General features: G+C 41.1%; 2 protein-coding genes across 19 annotated transcripts in view; one reads left to right on the top strand and one right to left on the bottom strand.

Annotated features, from left to right (window-relative positions):
• The window catches only part of LOC128909246 (solute carrier organic anion transporter family member 1C1-like), a 31,361-nt gene extending 21,443 nt beyond the window's left edge, over positions 1–9,918 (top strand). The window contains exons 8-15 of the mRNA XM_054200659.1: positions 63–308; positions 1,196–1,360; positions 1,883–2,078; positions 3,558–3,720; positions 5,153–5,337; positions 6,571–6,635; positions 7,663–7,780; positions 8,653–9,918. Of these exons, the coding sequence (XP_054056634.1) occupies positions 63–308; positions 1,196–1,360; positions 1,883–2,078; positions 3,558–3,720; positions 5,153–5,337; positions 6,571–6,635; positions 7,663–7,780; positions 8,653–8,869 (1,355 nt within the window). The 3' untranslated portion in view covers positions 8,870–9,918. The remainder of the gene's footprint in view (positions 1–62; positions 309–1,195; positions 1,361–1,882; positions 2,079–3,557; positions 3,721–5,152; positions 5,338–6,570; positions 6,636–7,662; positions 7,781–8,652) is intronic.
• LOC128909185 (solute carrier organic anion transporter family member 1C1-like) overlaps positions 1–24,889 on the bottom strand; it is a 64,481-nt gene that overhangs the window by 6,781 nt on the left and 32,811 nt on the right. For 5 of the 18 annotated variants that reach the window (XM_054200603.1, XM_054200623.1, XM_054200614.1 and 2 more), the window contains 3 exons: positions 24,463–24,527; positions 23,156–23,273; positions 20,406–22,390 (listed from right to left, as the gene is read on the bottom strand). In XM_054200603.1, coding sequence (XP_054056578.1) covers positions 22,168–22,390; positions 23,156–23,273; positions 24,463–24,527 — 406 coding nt within the window. In that variant the 3' untranslated portion in view covers positions 20,406–22,167. The other 13 variants (XM_054200532.1, XM_054200523.1, XM_054200647.1 and 10 more) reach the window with 11 other exon arrangements.

The raw sequence follows: 24,889 nt of genomic DNA, 5'->3' as shown, positions 1-24,889 counted from the left end.
AAAGGCTGGGAAGGTTCAACTTCTTCATTTAGGTAACTTGTATCTGTTTCCCTCAATTCTAGGAAGCATCACTATCACCCCACAGGATTCCCGCTGGGTGGGTGCATGGTGGCTTGGTTTTTTAATAGCTGGAGTAACCAATTTCCTAGCTGCTGTTCCATTTTGCTTCCTGCCGAAGAGTCTGAAAAAGCCAGAGGAAGCCAATAATGGCAAAACTTCACTTGGTCTCTTGGAAAACATGGGCGCCACAAGGAAGAAGCTTTCTCCTGCAAAATCTAAGCCAAGGAAGTGGTCAGTAGTATTGAAAGGCAAGTGTTTCTAATTTGTATAAATGTGAAAAGCAATAGGCACAATGTACAGCAGGAAGGTAATAGTTCTGCAGAATGTTTTGCCTCTCCTGCACTTCAGTCTAAACCAGTCAGCTATCCCCAGGAAAGGAGCGGTCTACTGAAGATTATTAGAAGTCAAAGATCAAGAAGATCTCTGAGACTGTGAGGTTCTGTATGCATCACCTGCAATGCATCATCGCCTGATGGCACCTACCTCTAAAATTTTGTGCTAGAAGAAAACTGAACAGTGGAAAAAGTGTTTCTCTATCGGCATCTAAAGAAAATATTAGAAGGTTCCTTTCTCAATATGGAAAGCCAAATTATTTATCTGATGATCACAGAGCTCATGGAGACTCTGAAGCTCATTGCTGCCTGAGGAAAGTACAGCAGGCTTGAATATCAGCTCTGGTTGGGCAGTCGTGAAGCTAAGAAAGGAATGGAAAGGTGTGGGGAAGAGATAGCTTTGCATCATTAGTCAAATTCTCCTTTGTTCAGATCCCAATGGAAGACACTGGGCATCTCCACAAAGGCATCTCTCACCTAGCCTTGAACCTGTGATGATATTCCTGTAAGCTGAAAGAGTCTTTGTTCTGTGGTGTCCTTCAGTTTTCACGTGCAGATCTCACTAGAGCGCCCGAGTTTTAACCCATACTTCTGTCCTCTTTTAGGATTCTCTTCCTGTATTTCAACTTTTGGTGTTTTTCAAGAACCTGATTTTGCTTTCAGATACTCTGATGTAAATGAAGATCAGTATGACTTGCACTTGGACAACTGAGAGAAGGATTTTGCTCTAAGTTTCATAGATTACTCAACTGTAATTATGCCACGCATCTTTCAAAGCCAACTCATATATCCCTTTCTTTCAGATTTCTATACCTCCCTGAAAAAAGTATTGAGTAATCGAATGTACTTTACATTGTTGTGTTGCTCAGTGTTACAGTTCAGTAGCTTTATTGGGTTCTTGACTTACAAACCAAAGTACATGGAACAGCAGTATGGACAATCTACATCTAAATCTAACTTTCTAATAGGTGAGTTGCGCTGTGCAATAACTGCTTATGTGCATGGAGAGAAGTTCTGGCATGCTTTTTCTGGGACTGAATTCCTTGCAGAACAGTCTGATGTAAACGGTGATCTCTTCTGAACTTGAATTATACAAAGGTAGCATACAAACTACAATTTTGGTGCCTATAGGACCAGAGTACAGTATAGCATAGTATAGTATAGTATGGTATAGTATAGTATGGTATAGTATAGTGTAGTATAGTATAGTAATAGTATAGTAAGAGCATCGCAAATATGCAATGAACGTGGTGTGGGAGTTTTAAATGCTGAAACATCTGACAAGCGCCTTGCAATGGAGTTAGGTTTTGAGGGTTAGGCACTTCAAAGATAGCATATGCAACCCAGGAATTAGGCTGAGCGCAAAGCCACCTAGAGTCATCCTAATACAAAATGAAGCTGCCAGGGATATCAAGCTGAGGATAGAGGTTGGCTCTTAAACCCAGTGTTACTCTTTTATTTTGACATTCCCCTTCTGTTATCTCTTTCAGGGTTGACATCCTTACCTCCTGTAAGTATTGGGATTTTCCTAGGAGGGCTCATAATGAAAAAGTACAAAATGAGCATCATTGGAGCAACCAAGTTTGCATTTATCATGTCATTTTTGGCCTACACCATTGCTCTCTTGCACTTTTTCGTTGGCTGTGATAATCATGTGGTAGCAGGAATGACAGTGTCCTATGAAGGGTGAGTATAAAATGAAAAAGAGTATGTTTTTCTCTATGGCAGCAATAGTCCAAAAAAGGTACCAAGACATCAAGGATAAAAGAGGAACACGCTTTTGCAATGCTTAAGAGAAAGTGAACGCTACCATGTGTCAGCATTCTGTTAGTTTTGTTGGTCAGCAGAGTGTCAGCCTGCCAAAGCACAACACTGGTTAAAGATTAATTAGAAATACATTAGCGAAATTGCTAATGGTGGTTTGGCTGTATGCAGGATGGCATTGCTGTTTCACACAGCGCTATCCCTACACCAGAAGCACTTTACTAGCGAAGTGTATTCGGACTCAGTCAAAGGGTGAAGCGTCTGTAACAGAGGGCATTGGCAGCATATCCTGAACAGAGATGGAAAGATCGCAACATGCTAGACTCTCAGCCTGCTGTAAACCAAAATGAAGCTTTTATGACAACTGACGATGCTTTCTCCTCTCAAGAGAGAACCAGGGTTTACAAGTTACTGGCTGCTATTTTTTCTTGGAGTGAGTAAAGATGCCGGTACAGGGGATGGGTGCTAGCATCTGGCTGTCCAAGGGACCCAGCGACACACCAGCATATGGGTTGTCACTGCCTCATGTCCAGCTTGCTCAGAGTACCTCATGGCTAGTGTGAACCTGTCTGCGTCTCCCTGAAGACTTACCCGCAGTCCAATAATTTTTCACTATGATTCATTTATCAAGCCATACTGGTTCAGAGCTGAAAATGTGGAACTGGACAGGCAGGATGCCAAGGTTGTTTGTATTTATCGGAACTAGAGGACTAGTTGTTTGTTGCTTGTCCTATATCCTGCAACATTTTCACTAAGAATGCAAACGGTGGACCAGGGAGTAGGCTTAGTAAGCACTGAGATGAAAGAGATGGCAAGCACATAACCTTAGTTAACCCAGAAAGGAGAAGATGAGGGAAGACATCCCTCTTTGTTACAGATCTCAATACCTAAAGGATGTCTGAAAGTAAAAGGGAATACTGCATTCTCCGTATCCTCTAGGAAGAGTTATGCTAGGCTTTAAGAAAGGAGTATTTTTAATTATGGATACCAGGAAATCTGGTTTCTATAATTGGTGTATTTTTACCGACAGCTAAATATGTACTTGATAAGGCTTTGTTAACTGTTGCTAGCTCTCTATACAATTAGGGGATAGGCGAGCTGACATCTCAAAGCCTTTCAGCTATTATATTTCTTTTCTGTCTACAGCTGCCACCAAAAATCAGTAGCAGCATTTTTATTTGTTTTAAAATTCTTTATAACCTAGTAATCACTTTAATATCAGTGCAAATGAGCTGGAATCTCGAGCAAAGAGATCAACACTGTAGAGACTCAGCTCTGAAAACGTATGTTCTGGGCGTATGAGGTGGGTTTCAGAACAGCAACACTGTCACACAGAAGGGATTACACTGACCTCAACACTGAATTAAAAGTTCTTACACCTGTCTCAACTTAACTTCCAAGCAAACCCATTCCATACCATGAAAATGCCATATTTTCTGAGTGCAACTCTGACTGCAAGTGTGCCTCCAATGTGTGGGATCCTGTGTGTGGAGACAACGGACTCACATACGTTTCGGCATGCCTAGCTGGGTGCACAGCTTCGGTGGGACATGGAAAGAACATGGTAGGACCCTACTTCAGTTTCCGGGGTTTTGTATAAGCTTATTTTCCATGTAACATCTGTGATTTAGTAGTATAATGCATTTAAGGGAAACCAAAGTTACTGGGCACCAGTCAGTAAAGTATTTATGATTTCTGGCTACAAACAGCACAGAAGGCATAGGGATTTCTCTGAGTTACTGTACATTGGGCAAAAAGCCCTAGGTCCTTGTTGTAGATCGTAGCTTTCATCTTTTGTAAATTCAACAAGAGGGGGAAACGAACAATTCAGAGCGGTTACATGTCTGAAGTTTGTCCATGGCTTGCCTTTCAAAAACATCATTCTGGCTGCCCTGAGGTTTTTAGCCAAGTTGAAGTACACTAAGATAGTGTAGCATCTTCCCTGATGCCGATCATTGATGTGTAAATATGAAGAATTATTTGAGGGGAGGCAGCTTATTTCCTCCTTGTGAAACTCTGGAATGGCAGGATACTGCTTATTTTTCTGGCTGACTGATTTCTGCTCAGCACAGATTGCTGGGGATAATGCTCAGAGTCCCAGAGAGACAGCTCCAGCCCATGGATGTAAGCCTTCATTGGACTGTGTCATTCCCATGTTTTGTGATGTCAGATGATCACTCCAGTAGATACACGGACTAGAGCTGTCTCTTGCAATCAGACAGAATTTTCTCTCCAACTGATTTTCCTTTATGGCTCGTTTCTCTCTGATGTCTACAGTCATCTTCTTGAAAAGACATTTTTTTGCTTAAAATCTTAAGGTGGGAGGCAGGGGAGAAGGGCTCAGCAACTCCCATCACAGTGGAATTACTGCCTCCCACACAAGTCCATCTCTGTAGAGGTTAAGGTTTGTAGCTCACAGTTCCCCTTACCTCAGCACACCCTCAAGCTCCTCAAGCCTGGTTAAAAGCTATAGCTAGGAGCACCCAAGCTATCAGCTCCTACTGCTGATCTCAGGGCTCTGCATGAGCTGTGTCTTGGCAGGTAGCTGCTGATTACAACCATGAGATACCTCTGGTGGATCAGCGTTAGCAGAGAGGGACCCGTGATCCAGGTGCTTTTCACAGAGACAAGTGAGCTCCCAGGTGGTGTGACCTAGCAGCAAAAGGCACAGCTCCCTGAGCCTCACTGTTCCCCCTCAGCTGCCCTCCAGGGACACAAAGGCTGAGGCCAGCCTGAGAGTTGCTGGAAGTACTCCAAACACCTTCCAAAAGGGGTTGCTATGTGGACTGGCAAAGACGTGCTGGCACAGAAGATCCCTTCTGACTCTAAGCACTCTTTGTGGGAAAGAAAAGAAGAAGCTGCTGCCCACTGCCTCAAGAAAGGCAAATAAGATAGGAAGGGGACGCTTAGGAAGGCTTCAGGTGCTGCCTGTGTCTGGAGGCAGGACTCCCCATTGCATGACCAGTGTTCTACCAAATCTGCTTTGTGTCTTCCAGGTCTTCCATAACTGCAGCTGTATTGCAGCCAGCAATTCATGGACAGGAAATAACTCTGCCACCCTGGGGCAATGTCCAAAAAGTGACGATTGTTCAAATAAGTTTATTTATTACACAGTAATACAGGTCATAAGTGGCTTTTGTTATGCATTGGGAGGTACCCCAGCATACATGATTATGTTTAGGTAAGTAAAACTAACTCTGTACCAAAGGTTGAGGCTTTCCAAAGAGGGGATCAAAATTATGTTTAGGTTTCTCTCTTTTCCTTAGCAAAAAAGACTCTCTTACAACATAGCACGCTTTCTTTAATGAGCTTCGCCATTTCCCATTTGTTTTGTAGCTGTTAGCATCAAACCTTACTTTGCTGCTGTCTGTAAGTCGCTTCTAGTGTGTTGCTTCCAGCTACTGCAAAGTGGTTTCTCTTAGGCCTGTCATACACCCAGGTGTTCCAGAACATGTCCTCTTTCTCCGCTTGGATATTCTGGATGTATGGATTTTGAAAATGCCATGCGTTTGTCAGGATTTCCGGATGTGGCGTTGCCCTAACAGATTGTGCTTATGAAATGTCTGGAAATTCAGGACCTCTGAGGGCTCAGTCTGAGGCTCCTGTGCTCATGTCTGTTGAGGTACACAAGTGCAGGCGTACCAGGATGCGATTTGGAACCACATATACAAATTAGCACATACTTTTCATTAACCTGAAGAGAAAGCTCACTTGGTAGAAAAATGCATTAGTGGCAGATTTAGTGGCAGTCCTAAGGGAATGATGTCATCCTAAATGAGCATGGAAAACAGAATGCAAGCTCCCCTGCCTTCCTCATCTCTGTGAGACGCCTTTCTGAGTGTTGACCATGTTAGTATTTGTAAGGAGATGGCAGAGGCTGGATGCGTAATGGATTCAACACCAGTGCCCATTTCTGACGCTTGGAGAGTGGTTCCCCAGGAAACAGACGGGCATATTGCCAGATGGCTTTGTCTAGTTCAAGATGTGGCACTGTACAGAGGAATGGCATTCGAGAATAGAAAAATGCTGCACTGATGCAGCTACTTGCAACGTTTTTGTCTTAGAGCAATATATTTCCCAAGAAGTGAGGAACGTATATGCCAGGGAGTTAAGGCACTTGGAGACCCCATTTCAATAAGACTAGGATAGACTGTGATTATGACTTCAAAATTTCACTTCTTTGATTATGCTTAGTGAATGGACTTCCCAGGCGCTATGTGATGGAAAACAATAGACTAATTCACCTTTTTCATACCACTTAATGTATTTTCAGCAGATGTAGGAAGCACTCTCCTTCCACAGCTTGGCTTTCTATCATTAAGAGTATTAAATTCAGGGTAATTAACGGCAGTTTAATAGGCCTATCTAAGCACTAGGTAGGCAAATAGCTCATACTTATCCCTCTTTCTTTCAGATGCGTTCAGCCAGAGTTGAAATCTCTTGCAGTTGGTCTATACACACTTATTATGAGAGTGCTAGGTAAGAGAAATGCTGAGGTGCTTACTCGTATGGCATTCAATGACACCAGTGCAACCACCATTTGTAAACCAGATGTATCCTTGAAACAGCTGTTAGATCCTGGCCTGTTCCTGAAGATGCTGTTTTTTTTCCTGAAGCCAACATGTTCCTCCCATTTAAAGAAGGGATAGAGTGACTGTCACCAATTCAAAAAAGCTGGCATTTGTCCTCAGCGACTTGGAGATCAAATCTGATGTGTTCTAAGGAACCTCTAAAAGGAGCCGTTTTCCCATCATACTCTGACCACAGCACTGATGGTCATAATACACAGTATAGATTGATTACTGAGTTCTGATTCTCACAAGAGCCCTAGGGCAGAGCAGGCTGAGAGTATACCTGCTTTCACAAAATAAACTATTTCCTATGTAAGAATGCAGGATGCTCCTGTAGGAACAAAGCTAATGTGAAACATGGTCCTGTAAATGCTGAAACTTGGATTCCGCTGAAGTTAATGCTCGCCTTTATGTCAGCAAGGCTAGGATTTTGTCCCACCTGTGCCATGTTTTGCAGTAAAGCATAAGCTCATATCTGGCGAAGTCACACTAAGGATTTTGGTTGCTTTACCCTCAATCAGGCAGAAAGGACTATCCACTAGTGAGGATAATTTAGGCTATACATAGAAGAGGGAACTATGCATCCGTTCAGTGCTCCAAATGTACAACCAGTCCAGCTCTCCCTTGCAGGAGCTGAGCATGCGCTGGAAGCCAGCGGTGGCTCTCGGAGCCATGCTTGAGAAACCAATGGCCATGACTATGAGCCTGGCCAAACCCATCAGACCACATTTCCTGGGGACTGATGATTGTCACGGCACAGAGAGGGTATCCTTACAGTTACTCTGATCAAGGGAAGGAAAAACTCCCTCCAGTCCAATCCGCCTATTGCCACTATTGCAGCATGTAACTTGCCACTAGGAAAGTATAAAGCTGATTTCTAAAAATAAGTCTTTTCCTGTGTTATCTTGAGACATTTTTCGCCTGTTCTCATGCAGCTGGGATTCCAGCGCCGGTTTATTTCGGTGCACTGATTGACAAAACGTGCTTGAAATGGGGAAGCACAAGCTGTGGGCAGCGAGGGGCTTGCAGGCTATACGACTCCGATGCACACAGGTAAGGCAAATTAAGGTACAAAAAGCCTTGTGCATTTCCTCTCTACGGATAGACATGCTTTTTTCTGTTATACTGTAGTGTGTGAGGCCCCTGATTAAAAATTATGGTCAGATCCTGACTCTGGACTCAGATTTAGGTCGGTCCAGAATTCCTGAAATTGAGAAATCTTAAGACCACATCTTAAACTCTTAGTTTTTCAGTCAGTTCTTATATTGTACAAAAATCACTTAAGATCAAGGAGAAACTTTCTGGAGTTAAATATGTATTTTTAACATCCTTTGGGTCAATTTAGAAGACCGAGGTAATTGCATGATTACCTTATTTGCAAGTAACTTTTTCATACTGGCAAGACTGTTAACTTTGTACATTGTCCATGTTTGAGAGAAAAATAAATGAAAGAAAATCATACTGAGCAGCTGAAGATAATTGATTAAACACAAACAATGTCAGTCTCCAGAAGGAATATTCATGATATTTTTCTGTTTAACCCAAACCTTGGGCACTTCTGATGTGGGTGGTTTTTTTACATAAAGTAGCCCACTCTAGAGATCTCAATATTTATCTAGCCCCCAAAAGTCTAGGGCCTTGAAGGGATATGAAAATCTCTAGAAACAAAGGGAAGAGGATGGAAGTTTCACTTCGCAACTATCTTCATAAGCAAAAAGAATTTTGTCAATTCTTTAACGGATGTTTTTGCAAGCAAAAATGTCCAGTTTGTGGTACCATTCACAAAGAATGAGTTTTAATGTTTTCCACTAAGCTACTATGTGGTTTTGGTATATATGTGATCCTGAAAAGTCACTACAGTGATTTTCTTCAGTGTCTTTGAAAACTTCAATGCCTGGCACTATCTTCTATGCTCTGTCCCACAGGTATGTCTTCCTTGGTTTAGCAGCGGTGTTAAGAGGTCCTTCCTACTTGATTTCAATTGTTTTTTATATATTGATAAAGAAACACTTTCAAAGTAAGAACTCCAGGCCTATAGAGAATGGAGGAATAGAGGATGTTCCTATGAATAAAGAAGATAACTGCAAGATCAAAGAACGTTTGCCAGGTTCTCCTGATGCAGAGAATGAATCTTGTATTTAGAAAGCCATTTGGGCCAGTGTCACACGAATCAGGACGGCTTCTTTTAGAAACAACTTTCACAATGTTACGAATAACTAAATAATAAATAATAACACTGTCCAGAAAGTAAAACTAACAGTAAACCTGTGATCAACAACAAGAAAAACTAACATACAGGTATGAAAGTGCCTTACGTGTACCTGGTTACCAATAAGAGACAGAACAAGTTACATGAACCGAATCAAATTCTCGACAGATAAAAGAAAACCTTCCTTGGCATTTCTGATAGAGCCAGTCTGCAGTTTTTAAAGAGGTCAAAGATGACTGCTGGCAGAACAGTCACATGCCAAAGGCGCACAAACTGTGTTGCTGATCCTGTACACAAATCCATGCAGTAGACTGCCGTGGGAACGACAAGCTCAAGGCTAACAGCAGTGTTCTGATTTCATCAAATTTATCAGCATTCACCGCAAAACCAAAGCCTTTAAGCAAAACGTTTCCACCTTATCTAAATGAATCATTGCAACAGTTTTCCATTGCAAAATTGACAAAAGCAAAAATTTTTCCGAGAAGCGTTTTACCTCAGCTCAGCTGAAAATTTTATGCCTACTGGAAACTACAAGTAGGTTGCCCTAAAGGAAATATTGTTTTTAAAAATCTCAGAGCTGTAGAATTTATTAAAACTAATTTATTTTTTTTTCAGTTAAGTGACTATGAACCGTAAGAAGTAATCTCAATTTTGTAGCGATGTTGTTTTTCTAAGCAAAATCCGTCCAACGTATGCTGGTGGCTTTATTGCTATGCCTCACGCTGTCCAGCAGAGGACACCCAAACAACACCGTTGCCCCTGTGACTACTGCAAATGCTCCACGTAATTTGTCAGGCTCAGCCTTTACTGTTCTGGGAGAAGTTTCAGGATCAGGCAGGCAAAACACTCACCTGTATTTTCACGCACCTTAAAACTTTCTCAGCCCAAGCCTTTAGCTCATATATTCAGAGTCGCTTTCGTGTATTTGCCAGTTTGCGTTCGTCACATTTGCGTCACTCGGAGCTTGACAACTGTTGTTACTTTAAATAAAAAGATGTGTACTTGCGTACCGTTTCCCAACAGTGATTGGATTTGCCGGTTGATACTTTAAAATAGATGCTCAAGGCTCAGTGGGATATGGTTAGTAGACGTGTTAGATAAAAAAAAGTTACAGCAAGCCAAATGCTGAGTTGTTCTAAGTGTTGTCTGTCATGACAGTCACTTAGTAGTGATTGCAGCAGCTGAAGGAAAAAAGAATGGGGCTTTTTTTCCAAATGAAGTGATATTTACTGGAGGCAGAGATTCTCTATCTGGCAAAATTGATATGATGCTGCTTTGTCTTTTCTTACACTTGCATTTCTAAATGTTTTGATATATTCAGATATAGCCGTGGGACCTAAAGGAATGAACCACCTTACCTAAGTATGGAACTTGGGAGTGAGTTTTGTCAGGGAAACTAATTGCAACTGCCTAGTTCTGTTTGTCTTTCAGCTGCTTTGTCCAGATGATATTTTTTTAACATGTTTTGGTGCGTATGGAATTTCCTAAGGTGTCTTTAAAAGCCAGGGGTTTGGGTGAGATATTTCTAACCAACACTCTGTAACCTTTGAAAACATATTTTATGCAACAAAATATACCAGTTTTAACCGAAAACGAGAGCTAATTCCAGATGACAGATTATGAGAATTATGCACGAGGAATCAATGATGTCAAAAGAAAGTGTTATGGCCTGCAGCGGATTTAGGAAGCTATTACTCCAGACTCATGTGGCCAAGGAGGTGTCAATAAACTGGCCTCTTTGGATACAGAGATGAAGACTGGTACAAGAAGGTGATAACCTGCTTATTGATGTTTTTTTCCCCTTTCGTGTGGAATAAAGAAGTCAGGGTGCAAAGCCCAGCTGTCTTTGTGTGCCACAGCAGCTCAGTACCTGAGAGAGAGAGAGAGTGAGCAACACTTTGATTTGTTGTCAGCCTTGAAAAAATTGTGGCCTTCCCTCTATCACTAAAAAGCTGCAACTGTAGATCAAGGGTCTCCGGTGGAAGCGGACCAAACAGGACAACTTATTTCCTCTCACACTGCAATTCTGCAAGTAACGTTTTTGCTGATGCTGTGTCCCGGGAGCCCTTGCTGCACGAGAAGCACTGTGCACACACACGTGCATGCAAACACACAAAACAGCGATCTCCGCTGCAAGATGCGTGCATTTGAGGTAGGGCAAGGTATATATTGCCAAGCAGGAAATCAGCAAGAAGTAACGATAACTGCTGCTAAGCATGTTCAGGAGAGATTTGAAGAAAACTAAAGAGCTAAGTTTGAGCATCTTTAAAATTCTGGGAGGAAAGCCTAGAGACTTTTTTAATTGTTCTTTTTGGGGGGAGAACAATTACTCAGTGGAAAGATGGACACGAACATGTTTCAGCAATAACCTGTCACTGCAGCCACACTTTTTACAGACTGAGTAAGTAAAATTAAATGCCTACATCTTCTCTTTCATCCACTGATGTAAACATATCCGTAGCTCCCTTTGCTCAACTCTTCGGAAAAGCAGGCCAGCTTTATTTGGGGGCCTCCCTTCAGGTACTGAGGCATTGAATATTAGGAGCAATGCCTCTAAACCCAGAGAGGCAGAGTTTACAACCGACAAAACTGGAAATTGTTACAGAAATTTTGGGGGGTGGAGGTAGGGTTTTTTGTGTGGTTTTTTTCCTGGATAGGTGGTGTTTCTTGGCAAACAGTGTGAGAAAAAAGGGTTTTGTCTTTCACACTCCAAGTGCCTAAGCCTTACCCCTCTCTGTGTTGCTGATTTGGCCCAAGACAGGCCGGGTGAGACCCCTGCACAGCCGGCCTCAGCAGCAGTACAGGTACCCGTTGAACAGACGCATCCCTGTGTTTCCAGAACTGAGAGCTTACCAGCAACGTAGAGTTTATTGCAAGCATTAAGCTCTGAGCTTCATAAAAGAGCATGAAAAGGAAGGAAAATTATAAATAGTGCTCTTTCAGAGTAGAATGGATGCAAGCAAAGAAAAAGAAAAGCTGAAAGCATTTGCGTGACGAGCTCTAGAAGAGGAGGAGCAAATCAGAAATTTGATGAAAAGTTTAAGAAATTTTCTCCCCCCGCCCCCCCCCGCTAAAAAAAAAAGCCACAGTAAAGCTGACATGCTGTGGACTGCAGAATAAATTAACTGTGTTAATTTAATGGGTGAAAGGAAAAAGACAAAAACAAAAAAACAAAACACAAAAAGAAGAAAAGCCTTTTTACTATTTTGCTACTTTCTGTGTCTAAAGCAGGCCAGGGAATTATGCTTGTCCTTTCTTTTAGTGCACAGGAAAGTAACTATATTGAATCTTTTCCACTTATTAAAAAGTATCTGGTGTCCAGAAGCAATATAGAAATACTTTTGGAGCTAAGCACGCTTAGATTGGAGTGCTTTTGGCTGAGTGTCTACATCTCAAGACAAAGCTGAAATACACAAAAGAAGTGGTTTTCTAAGGCTGTGTCCAGTGCCATGAGAAAGGCTTTTACATAGTATATACAGCCCCATAGATGTTACTCTAGTTTTATTCTGAAGCTGAATCTACATGCAATAAAATACATCACAGACGTATGACACAATACAAAACCAATAACTTAATCTGTCAGTTTTATTTTGGTGACCAGTATTTTGTCTAGTGGTGCAAATCCATCCACTGTGAATCACTTTACCTACCTGTCCAAGCTGGCAAATGGGCCCATTAATGCTCAACTGAAACAGTGTTAAAGGTTAGCTCTTTTCTTTTATTTCAGAATTTATAAAATGGATTTCTTGGCATAGTTGCCATCTGTCGTGCATTTATCCATAGCAGCATAACATCAGATGGTGATTTTAGTTTTAAACATATGAATTTTCTTTTCTAATAAAATTCTTGGAATTTAAAACGTACCATTAATTTAATATACTAGCGTGAAATATTCTGGAGTAATGTCAAAATGCAAGGGACACTCTGCAGGACTGTGTAAGCCCACAGTGTGTGTCCTGTTGGATTACGGTTGCAGACCTGACCAGGGATGGACCACTGATGTGTTCTTCTCACTTCAAGGGTAAATGTCTCATATGCAGTCAGATCTCTCAAGTCTTTCAAAAAAATTCATCTGGAATCTTAGAAGTTACTTGTTATTTTTAAAAGATACTTGCTAGTGGTCAGAAATAGCAGTAGTTAGATTTCTTGGTTCACCTTCTCCTGCATACTTTCTGGAATTCCTTACTTTCATACACACTAAGTACCTGCAAGTATTTACTTGCAAAAGCTCCTTAGTTTCCAATTATTCATACTATTCTTTTTATTTTCTTCTTGAAAACAGATTTTGAAAGAGTTCAATATCTGACTCATTTCTGAATCATCATTAATTTCAGCCCACTAGTCTTTTTTTAATCCTCATTTTAATACAGGGGATTTAAAGTTGTTTGTTGTTTTCATTGACTGTAGGAATGTATTGAGTTGGCTCAAAAGAAGCATTACGGAGGGTAAGAAATGCTATTGCCATCCAGGTCTCATAACTGCCCTTATTCCAGCCCTGTTAGGCAACTCCTCCTGGACTATAACAAATTCAACAGCTAGTTCTTAAGGTCATCCAAACATTAGTAGGTCTGCCTAGAAGACCTGCCATTGGGTGAGATGTCATTATCTCTACATTGATGACACTACTCAACAAGGGATGCACTTTGTTAGCTTGCAGTCAATTTTGACTTGCAATAAATGCCAACATTGGCATTCATAGGCATTAATTAGAAAACAGCAGCAGACAATGCATTGAACTAGTAGATTCTTGTCGTTCCTAAAAAGCTTCAAGGGAACAGAAGGTTTCAAAAAATGTAAAATCGCAGGACAAAACTGCCTTAACAACAGGTACTTATGGTTGGATGGATGGGTGGGCAAACATTCAAATTCAGGATAAAAATGTATCAAATCAGTGTCCCACCTAAATTATTTTATCTCCTAAAGCAGCTGATCCGGTGAAAACAGTTAGCATAATACAATGCAGAGAACTCATATAGGAATCCTTTGCAAAAGAGCAGCTCTTAAGTGTTATTTTGAAAGTTGAATTAAGAGAGAAAAGAGGAAAGACACAGGAATACAAGGAACAGGATTGATTACGGTAACCAGACTTGTCTGGTCCAACTTCTGGCATTAACAAAGAAAGTCTGCAAATAATCAAGCCCAGTTGACCCAAAAAGGCGATGTCTGGGTAGGGAGTGCATGCAGGGCAAGGATTTTTTGTGTCGACGCAGGAATGAATCCCTGCACTGTGCAATTTCGGGTTGGAGAAGGAGAAAATCGTGTGTTAGAGAGTCACTCTCCTACTTGTAGTCATCTCTTTCCAAGCTGCTGTAACATACCTTCTACGGTGAGAACTCAATGACCAACATTAGCTATTTTTGTTCCTTTCCTGCTTTTTGGTTTTTCTCTCAGATGATGTCTTCTGGGATCTACAGAGACAAATGGAAATCATGGTATTTCCACTACGGTTTTCACTAGGATCTTCAGATCTTAGATCAGTCTCCCTTAATGCTGTGTAGTCAGCGGAGAATGGAGGAAAACTGAGCTGGAAGTAACTTTTATATTACACAGAAAGACTTCAATGGTCTGATATGAGAAGAAGTGTTCTTTATCTTCTAAAACTTCAGTAGAGGTTCTGTTACCCTCACACATGAAATCAAGGTAGCCATTTTTTGACACATTGAAGTTAAACAGACTGCCTTGGGGTTTGGGATGTCTACCTTCAGTTCCTTGCTCTGTTACAGTCTTATTTCCTTGATCAAGGAATGCAAGCTGGGGAATCATAGACAAAACCAGCATTTTCCAAAGCACTTACAAGCCAAATTTATGAGCCAAACCTCTAAGTCAAAATTTTGTCTTTCAGTATACTTTATCATGGCATTCCAATGGAAGCAAGCTGCAAAAAGCTTAAGTCGCGTTCCACAATGAGACTGAGGACCATATGAAGTTCCATTTGAATGGCTTTGATCACAGTAAACATAAAAGATAGATGGTACTTCAGGAGGTATTTCCTATTCTGAAAAGATATAGCCCCAAAACTAGAATGTTATATTTTTTGTTAATAGTTAGTTGCTTCCTCATTCTGGATGAGATTTCCAAGTCTGGAAAATACATTGTACCTTTTAAGTGTTTTGAAAACATGTTTTTCTCTGAAGTCTCCGAGCTTTCATTTCTTGACCCAAGAGTAATTTTTGCATGGAGATAACAGCTCTGCCACTGGAAGTTTACCTTTAATTCTTTTAGCCTTCAATGACAGTTGTTATGAACACAATTTATCCTTCTGGCTTTCAGCACAGGTTTTTGGCTTTCAGTCCAAACACTTTCCCAGAAACTGTAGTGGGTTTGTAAAGAGCAAGCAAAGGTGTCTTCTTCACCACTGTAATGGGTGACAGCTGGATTCAGTCAGTTAAGTTCTCTCAGCTGTGACCACACCTTTGACTGCAGTGTAAATCTACTCCTTTTTTTGTATATTCTTGGTTTTTAACTTTATGACCTAGCCATTTTACTGATCAAAATTAGGTCATGTATTTGCAGGCTAAAGACAGTCAGGGATTGATAAACATTCATTATCTTCAGAGGCATTGAACCTGTTTGTGTGCTGGCTCTGAAATGACACTTAAAATATTCCTGAAAATTATAAGTTCGAATGTTTTTGAGATGCCCTGATTTTCGTTTTTTTTAAGAAATGCATTATTCAGCATGCCCAGTACTAGATTTTTGGAGAATGCTGAGTACTAATGCTTTTAAACTAAAAATTGTTACCTAAATTACCTAAAATAGGGCACCCAAAAATTGAACTCTTCCTCCGAACTCTTTATCATATTTGAATACACAGATCAACACATTGATAGGACACTTCTTCACAGTATCCTAAAGCCATATTTAATCAATTCTTCTCTGTGCTTGTAATTTTATTCGTGTGCTGACGTGTCCCTCTTTCCAAACCAGGTATCCCAATGAGCCATTCTCCAATCGATATAATATTATAATTGGCTATGATAATCTTGTATGATTCATACCTTCTGCTGGCTATGAAGAATAAAATTCTATATAGAAATCTATCTCTCTGTTATGTTTAGGAGATTATTTTCTCATCCATGTCCTTGCAGCTTTAAAAAAGGTTGAAGCAATCAATACATAAAACCCAGTAGGACCTTTTAGATGTTTCAGGTCACAACATCATTGTCATTACTATAACCTGTTATTAGTACTGGAGTAATATTTCAGGTTTCTGTGGTCTTGTCAGGTTAAGTCAGGACTCAAGCACAAACTCTATGATTATGTATATTGCTAACATATATCGGCCCTTGCTCTAGTCCAACAAGAGCCCAAGTGTGTCTGGCTTTCTGGGGAAGGAAACGCCTGCAGAGATGGAGCCACCTCACCCTGAAGCTATGCTCTGAAAGGCCATGCCGATACAAACAACTCAAGTGATGACTCACAGCAGTGGCAGGGAGGCTGCTGTTCTGGCAGGAGCAGCTTATGGGATGCAGGGAAGAGGACCAGCATCTACAGGCAGAGCTGTGCTCTCCCATTGTTCGTTATGAATCAGCAGCCCACGCAGGGACACCTCACAGGGGGACATCAGGCTCCAACGTCCCCCTGTAAGTGAGCCAGAGTAGCAACCCACTTTTGTTATCAGGGAGACACATCCTGAGGGACGCAGTTAGTGGGGCCACCAGCATCTGTAAGGGACAAGCCACAGCTCTCTCCCTGAACATGGACTACAGCCATGGCTGAAGGTATATTGAGCCACCTAAAAGCAGGATATTCTTGGAGGATGCCTTCTGGCCTCGTCCGAAACTGCATTAACACCACTTCTGTGCAAATGCCATCTGAGCTATGGGAATGGCAGAACTCTGTATAAGAAATCCAAGTCTGAGATCTAGAATAACGCTGATTTTAGACATATGAGCTAATATATAGCACCAATGTTCCATTGATGAGATGATCATGAAATAAATATACATTCAAATGAGATAAATTTACTATTTTTTGCAGACAACAGGAAGAGTATTCATTCATTTACACAGCAATATGTCCTACTGAGAAATATGAAACTGTTCTGATGATTTCTTACTTGGTGATTTTAGAGGAGAAGCAAAAGCTGCATTTTTATATATATGCCTTATAGTATAACACGGCTGAGGAGATGAATTATTTAGGTATGACAGTCACTGACTCAGAATATCTCTGGCTCTGCAGCTCTGTTATAATAATTTTAGAAATACTTCTCAGATTTTTTTCCCTGCATCATGTAAGTCTTATTCTGACCAAATCTCATAGATTCCATAGGAGTGCTTTGTCCCCACTTGTATTTCCCTTATAGAATCATAGAATCTTCATGGTTGGGAAGGACCTTTGAGATCATTGAGTCCAACCATACACACACAAAAAAACCCCCTACAATCTCTGCCACTAGAGCATGCCCTGAAGTGACAAATCTACACGTTTCTTAAATACCTCTAGGGATGGTGACTCAACCACCTCCCTGGGCAGGCTGTTCCAGTGCCTGACCACTCTTTCAGTAAAGTAATTCTTCCTGATATCTAACCTAAACCTCCCCTGACGCAACTTCAGACCATTTCCTCTGGTCCTGTCATTATTCACCTGGGAGAAGAGGCCAACCCCCACCTCTCTACAACCTCCTTTTAGGTAGTTGTAGAGGGCAATGAGGTCTCCCCTCAGCCTCCTCTTCTCCAAGCTAAACATGCTCCCTCAGCCTCTCCTCATATGACTTGGTCTCCAGACCCCTCACCAGCCTGGTAGCTCTCCTCTGGACACACTCCAGCACTTCAATGTCCCTCTTGTACAGAAGGGCCCCCTTATAACAATTTCTATATAGCCTCTCTTGTAAGTTTATTCCACTGATCTACTAAAATCTGCTGGCCTGTTGCTTCCTGGTAGTCTTGATCACTCGGGACTTACTACTTTTTTCTTTTTATTTTCTCCACTAAATGTGACAATCACTTTACAGCGTCTTTAGAAGATCTAAGGAAATTAAAAAAAAAAACCAACAGTGCTTCAGTCCCATTGGAAATCAATCCCAGAATTTTTGCTTCCAGTCCCAACCACAACCACCAGGCTATGTACCAGAGACATCCAAAAAGCAGTCTCAGTCCAAAGGGTGGGCCAGGCAGGAGCTCTCCCAGCTCACAGCATGGGTGGGTAGCTGCATAGGAAGCTCTTGCTTAACCATCATCAGCTTCAACCTCTTGGTCTTTCCAGTCTATCTAGGTGGATCCTTGTTCCACCTACACCTACAAGTCAACTCCTGCCTCAAGCATCTCATGCCATGGAGGAGGGACAAGTCCCAGGAACCATGGGTGCAGTGACACCATAGTTGGTCTCAGAGGAGACCAAATTTACCACACATGCAGCACACAGCCTGTGCAAACCCACATGGTAACTCCATGGATGCCATGCCCAGGTTTTGTTTGATGCTTGAAAGAGTCCTGACCGCATGAGGGAGAAACCATGTCCTGACTTTCTTAACATGAGACTGCAATCCTGGGTTCTCAGACCTGAGCTAAGGGCTTTCATATCCTCCAGGGCACTGCTGGTGCATTAGGCAGGGCTTGGGCTTAAGAGCCCACCCTGTCCATAAGGCAGATCTGGCCAAAGAGGTGGACCAACAGCATGCTTGCGTGTTCTCCATGACCATTCTCCATTCTCCACCTCCATGGCCATACACAAGCAATCATTTACCTTCTCTAAAAAGCAGTCTCTGCCCTTACAGACCACTTTAATATTAGTGCAGAGGGGGCTCATGCAGGAAGCTGCTCAGCCTCAAAATTAAGGCACACTTGTAGCAGATTTTTTTTGTTTTTTTTCTTCTTGGCTGACTTGAAATGTGATTAAGTTATGCTTTAGTAGCTCAGAATAAAAATATGAATTAATTAGAAAGTAAGATATGTAAGTAACGCTGGAGAAAATCACATGTGATTCAGACCTATATTAACAGTTTCGGCTAGAAAGAACTTTCCTAACTAGAGGTAGGTGAAATGACAATATATTCCACAGTCAAAAAATTGGTAGGCTAAATCTAATGTTACCTTTCTGCTATACTGTTAACATTTTTGAAAAGCTTTAAATTTAATTTGACAGCCTGAAGTATTTTCTGTTTATTCTGCAACAGCTAGAACTCTATTCCCAATTTCTTTTTGTACCAGGACAGACAGGACTTGTTGATAATGGGGACACAAAACCCACAGGGGGGCTTGGTCTTTGTAGGCTACATGATCCTAATGCGTACAGAAAACTGTGGATTTAGGGCTACTGTGTGCTTTTTTTCTCTTCGATAAACAACTAGAAAATATCATAAAACCGGGTAGTCATAGGTCTTTATGTCTGCTTGGTTATATCTCTAAAAGCAAAGAAATGCCAAATAACTGCACTGTTTACAGGGATAAGGCTCTGTCTTCCATAGTTATTCTGACAAAGGACTTTGATAATGCCATGAAAGGGCTTTTTGATAGCCTCAAACAAGAGTTCGGTAAACACAAAGCTCATGCCCTTAAATCTCCCACAGTCTGATGAAAATTCACTGCTTTGGCTATTTCTTCATCGGTTTCAGTGGAATTATCATGATTTATGGCCCACCAAGTTGTCCGTAATGATTCTTAAACTACCTGGTTTGTCATCTTTATTCAAAAGCATGCCTGACTTGGTGTAGTCGCAAATTTGCCTCCAAAAGAGCTTTCCTGGTTAACAATTTCTCTTACCACATTAGAATACAACAGGTTTCTCTTCCTTCCTGGAGGGTCTTCCCAGTGATGGAGCTCAGAGATGTCAGGGCTACCTCTGAGCATGCTGACACGTTTGTCACACGGGACAAAGATACCAGTTTTGATCCTAGAACCAGTAATGTGGCTTTGCAATCAAACCAGAGTCCCAGGGGCCTGTCTGGCTCTCTGTTTGGTGAAACCTTGCTTTTGGAGCAGAAGGAATTAAAAGGACGAATGTCCTTATTTCTTCTCTATTGCGAGAGGCAAGGGGATAAAAAACTTTTGGAAAATGCCACTCATTCGACCACCTATTTCATTTTTTGTATATTCTGTGCTAGTTGCATGTTGAAGAACAAATTATTCCCCTGAAGAAACTTCTACCTGCTGTTCACAGGAGAGTGTTTAGACTTGCACACAAGAAAAAGTGCATGTTGAAAATGTGGGCAAATGATACAGCCTTGGAGTTGGGAGTATACTGAGCTGGAGGCTCATTTAATACCACCTGTGGCAGCACTTCTGCTATTATCGATTCGGGACTGTTATGAAGAACGATGTTAAGTCTTATTTATTTGAAAAAGCTCACTTTACCAAGTTGCATCTGGTATAAATATCGGGACATGAATCATCAGATCTGACCAGAATCTCATTTCTAGTCTGACATCAATTATCAACGCACCTTTGATAAAACATTACCTCCCGGGAAAATCAAGCAATAGGTGCGAAAGAGGCTCTCATCAGAAAACCTGTAATTTAAAAAAAAACATTGTACAGAAATAAATACCCAAACAACAGCAGTAAAAGGGAAATGATGTTAGTATGAGTCACCTGACTGAGTCTATATGTTTAGCATAGATCAGGAGTGTTTCTAGAACTGCCAATGTATTTATTTCATGTTAAATCACTGTTCGCAGGAGGAGGAGGACACACCATTGTTTTCTCTGCATAAAATTCCCGGGGTTTCTGGAACTTGGATTTTTCTTTAATTATTTCCAGACCTAGATACAATATTGATATCATCTGTACTGGAGAACCTTTCATTCCTGTTCCCTTATAACGCACACTGCTTCCCCATGTCTGCTGAGAGTTTATAACCAGAGCTGTGATTGTAAAAGACAACATCTAAATACACTGGTCACTGTCTTTAAGCAATAAAATGCAAACAGCTCCTTCCCCAAGGCCAGGATATGAAGAACTTGCTTCCAGTGAGAACCACATCAACTCTTTTCCCATTCCTGTTCTTGCACTTACACAAGGGAGATGGTAGAAGAAAGGTCAGAAGACCATTTAATATGGAGAGTCCCCCTCTTTAGCCCCCTGCTCTGCTGCTTTCTCAGATAAAAGGTGCTGTCTTCCATGTCCTGAGGAGGTTTAAGATTAGGAAAGAAAGCTTTTTGCCTAGCTTTAGGCTTGTACAGAGGTCCGCAGGGAGCAGAGGTACCCTTCAGAAGAGAAAGTAAAATGGCTGTGATGATGGAGACAAAACCTGCAGTGATCTTACTAGGCAGGTTTGCTCCCATTGCAAAGGTACATCACGAGGGCTGCCAATGAAATATCACACTTATTTTTAGAGTCTTTTTTTCCCAGCATTGACTGTTGTAAGCATCCTTTATTAAAATTTCTCTCCGGACTAGGCTGTCTGTGGAAAGCTGTAAATTTGCAAGTTTTCAGTACTGTATTTCACGGCTTACTAGAGGTTTCTTAAACAAGGAAGGAAATCTAAATACACGTAATATAAATGCAGTGGTCATTAGGATAAAAATGCCCACACATGCATACCAAAAAAAAAAAAAAAAATCAAAGAAACTTAAACACCTATCATTTTATTGCATCAGTTCAGAGTAATTTTACTCAAACCCAATACTGAGATGCGCTGCACAATTAATACGCCACTTTCTTTTGTTTGCAATCCATTTTCATTGTTTATTGTGTCCAAGCCAAACCCCAGAGTGGTTGTGCAGTTCTTGTTCAGAGAGTGCTGGCTGCCGGCCCTGGGGCTCTCACCTGAGCGTGGGCCGTGGGACCCCTCTGGAACAAAGAGCTCTGGCCACAAACCACACGGCAAAGGCCATCGGAGCGACTGAGCAAGTGTAACTCAGTTGGCCATTTAGAGCTGTACGACTAAACACAGAGCAAGAGGACTTGAAATAAAGTCGGTGAAAAATGGAAAAGAAGCTTATTGTGGATTTCTTCTTTTTAATTTTTCAATTAATTCAATTAATTTCAATTAATTTCAATCAAATATATTACATCTGAAAAACTCTGGCTAGTCTTACTGTCGGTCTAGAAAGGGACTGAAAGCAAGAGGATGGGAGAGTTCCCCCAAATTTTGAAAACCTTTTCTCCCTGTTTTTTCAGATGAGGAGAGAAAGAGGATAGGGTAAAGCAAATTAAAAGTCAATGTTGCAAAGATACTTTTTGAATCCCCGAAATGTAAACTAGATGTCGAAGTCAGTAATTAGACCCCTTTGGTGCTTAGAAAAACTGAAGTATAGGTAGAGTTAGGAAAAAGCCTTGTTTCTTTTTTTTTACATATAGGTTTCCTCACTCTCCTCTGAGGTTCTTGCACCAGGAAGAATGTCTTTTTTGTTGGCAGTCACTGGTTCTTTCCTGGTTGATCTTTCTGTAATTTTAGTATTTATTATCTCTTTGCCATCTGGTTTGAAGCGTTTCATTATTAAAACGGAGAGCACTATGTATAAGAGACAGCATCCTGCACGTAGTCCTGCAATGAGGCCAAGATAAACATTTCTAGGAAGAAAAGTGACAAAATATGTTTATATTAATAAAGCTAGCCACTTCTGAGCAGAATCAAGTAAGACATCAAATACACTTTGGCAAAACCATCTCTTCTCAGGCAGGTATTGCTCCGCATTTTGAGAAATAACAAACACAAAGCAAACAATCTCATGGGTTTTAGCCCCGGGCAGGTCCTAATCATGTCCTATCCTCCAAGCAGAAGTGCCTTCTGTCTGAAGAGTGCTCCCACTCAGCAGATGATATTTCAGGGCTGGGACAGGAGGAGCTGCACCAGCTGGGGTTTTGCCTGTTGTCCCAGCCTCCCCCCAAGCCCCTCACTGGCAGCACTCAGAGCTCCCGGCCACAGCTCTCCGTGCACCAGCAGTCATTTGGATCCCTTCTCCAAGGGGATTTTGTGAGCTGCCTTATACATCAGGAAGCAGAGAAATGAGGGATGAGGGAGGGTGTCTTCAGTCCTCCACTTACTCCACGGTTGTTCAGTCTCCCACAAAGCCAAAGCATCGCAGAGTTATTCAGTGCACTAAGGCTTCAATAAAGGAATTAATTCTGGCAATGTAAGACAGTGTACTGCAATGTCACGTGTCAGATTGGATCAAAATTATTTGGCTTACTTGATCTATTAAGGTCTAGCCAAAAGTAGGAGTTTTGGTGCTTTTAGTATGCTAATCAGTCTATCGACAATTGTCACGTGCAAAGTATGCCTTGTTCTGCCTTAGAAGCTGAATTCCCCATCCCTTACCGAAGATTTCAGCTTACCTGAATGCTTTCGTGTCGTATACCCGGCAGGATCCTGTTCCCCCACAGTTTTTTGTCCCCCACTTCAAGCAGGTCTTATCTATCAAGGCACCAAAATAAATAGGGGCTGGGAGTCCTCCTGCAAAGAAAACTCTTATTACATGATCTCAGACATGAAGATCTCAGAATTCTATGCCTTGGTAAAGAAATGAGGAAATGAATCTTAGGGTTTCTGAATTATGGCTGCATAAAATGGGACTAAACATCCAGCTCCAGCTTTTAGATTCCAAGATTTGTGAAAATATTTAAGCATGTACCTTAAGGGAATTGAAAGGATGAAAGAACATAGCATTAATATATTCGGCAAGGGAGATGTTAGTAATTCTACTTTACTGGCATTTTTATTAGAATTACAACTTCTGTTGTTTAAAGAAATAATATAACCAACATTTCTTTTTCAGTCCCCAGTGGGGAATTACTTGCCATGACATATTAATATTTATGTATACTAATGTATCTATTCAGGTATTACACAACAGTTTGCCATTAAAAATGGTTAGATGAGTGCAAAGGGCACTTAATTTTGAGCAATTAAGTACTTGCTCAAAACCAACCGGGTAATAAATGCATTACTTACGTAGTACTGAAAGAATTCTTTTTAGACAGTCATAATGCTTTAATATAATCGGTAAGCTGTTTCAGGGATAATGTGCAGTTTTATGAAGAAAACTATTTCATAAAAGCAGAAGACTGATTCTCTGCAGCATTCAGCTAAAATATGGAGATTAGGAGCGAGATCCAAATGACTACTTGGGCTTGCCTGCATAGGGAAGATCTCAAAAATCAGCAAGAAAGTGAAGATAAGGTTAGGTTTGTTAGAGGCAGGGCAGACTACTTGTCTGAAGACTGGAACGACTATTTATTGCAGATAAACACAAGAAAGAAAATAACAGGTAAAGTACATGGTACCTCCAAGTGAAAAATGGCCAGCAAAAGGGAGCACAGATGTTAGGGATATCCAGACTGATCAAGCTCAGGTAGTTGTGTCCAGAAATTAAAACAAACAAACCCAAAGCTACAGTACAGTTTCCTTCCTTTGCCTGATTCCTTTGCTGCATAGTAAGAATTAAAGATAATCATAACATGTAATTACATACCAGGAACATGTAGCAAGCTCCTCCAAAACTTTTGAAATGCATAGTCTGCTTACAAAGAAAAATTTTGGAAAATTTCTTTTGTTCTCATCTAAAGCAAGGACATTGCACTGGCTAGCGTTGGTCTGTCTCTTTGGCTACCTACTTGAATCCCACAAAGAAATGAAGTTTTACCTAGTACTCTACCACCTAAAGTTTCAATTCCAACAGCAAAGGATTTCAGGTCTGGTGAAACAGATCTAAAAAGGAAACAAAAATAGTACATTGGTTTGGGGAACAATAGGATAATGTAGCCATAGCCACCCAGTGAACATCTGCACGTGCCTCATTGCCAGAGTATTGTGGCTTACCTAGCATAGCTCACTCAAACCCTGATTGAAAACATTCACCAAAGTTAAAGTTCAGGTGTGGAGCCTCTTTCCATTGACATTAGTGGATGAAATAAATGTGAGAATCTACAGAACCTGGTCTTGAACCCTAGGAGAACAGATTGTAAGGAGTTCTGGAAGAGGATGCATGGGAAAACGAAAGTGAACCAACTAAAAGCAGGCACCTCATGTCCATAAGTGAAGGTCCAAGAAGCTGCCTTGCTGTAGGAGGA

Source organism: Rissa tridactyla, chromosome 1, assembly GCF_028500815.1.
Source record: "Rissa tridactyla isolate bRisTri1 chromosome 1, bRisTri1.patW.cur.20221130, whole genome shotgun sequence".
NCBI lineage: Eukaryota > Metazoa > Chordata > Aves > Charadriiformes > Laridae > Rissa > Rissa tridactyla.
This window is presented reverse-complemented; position numbering and strand designations above follow the sequence as displayed.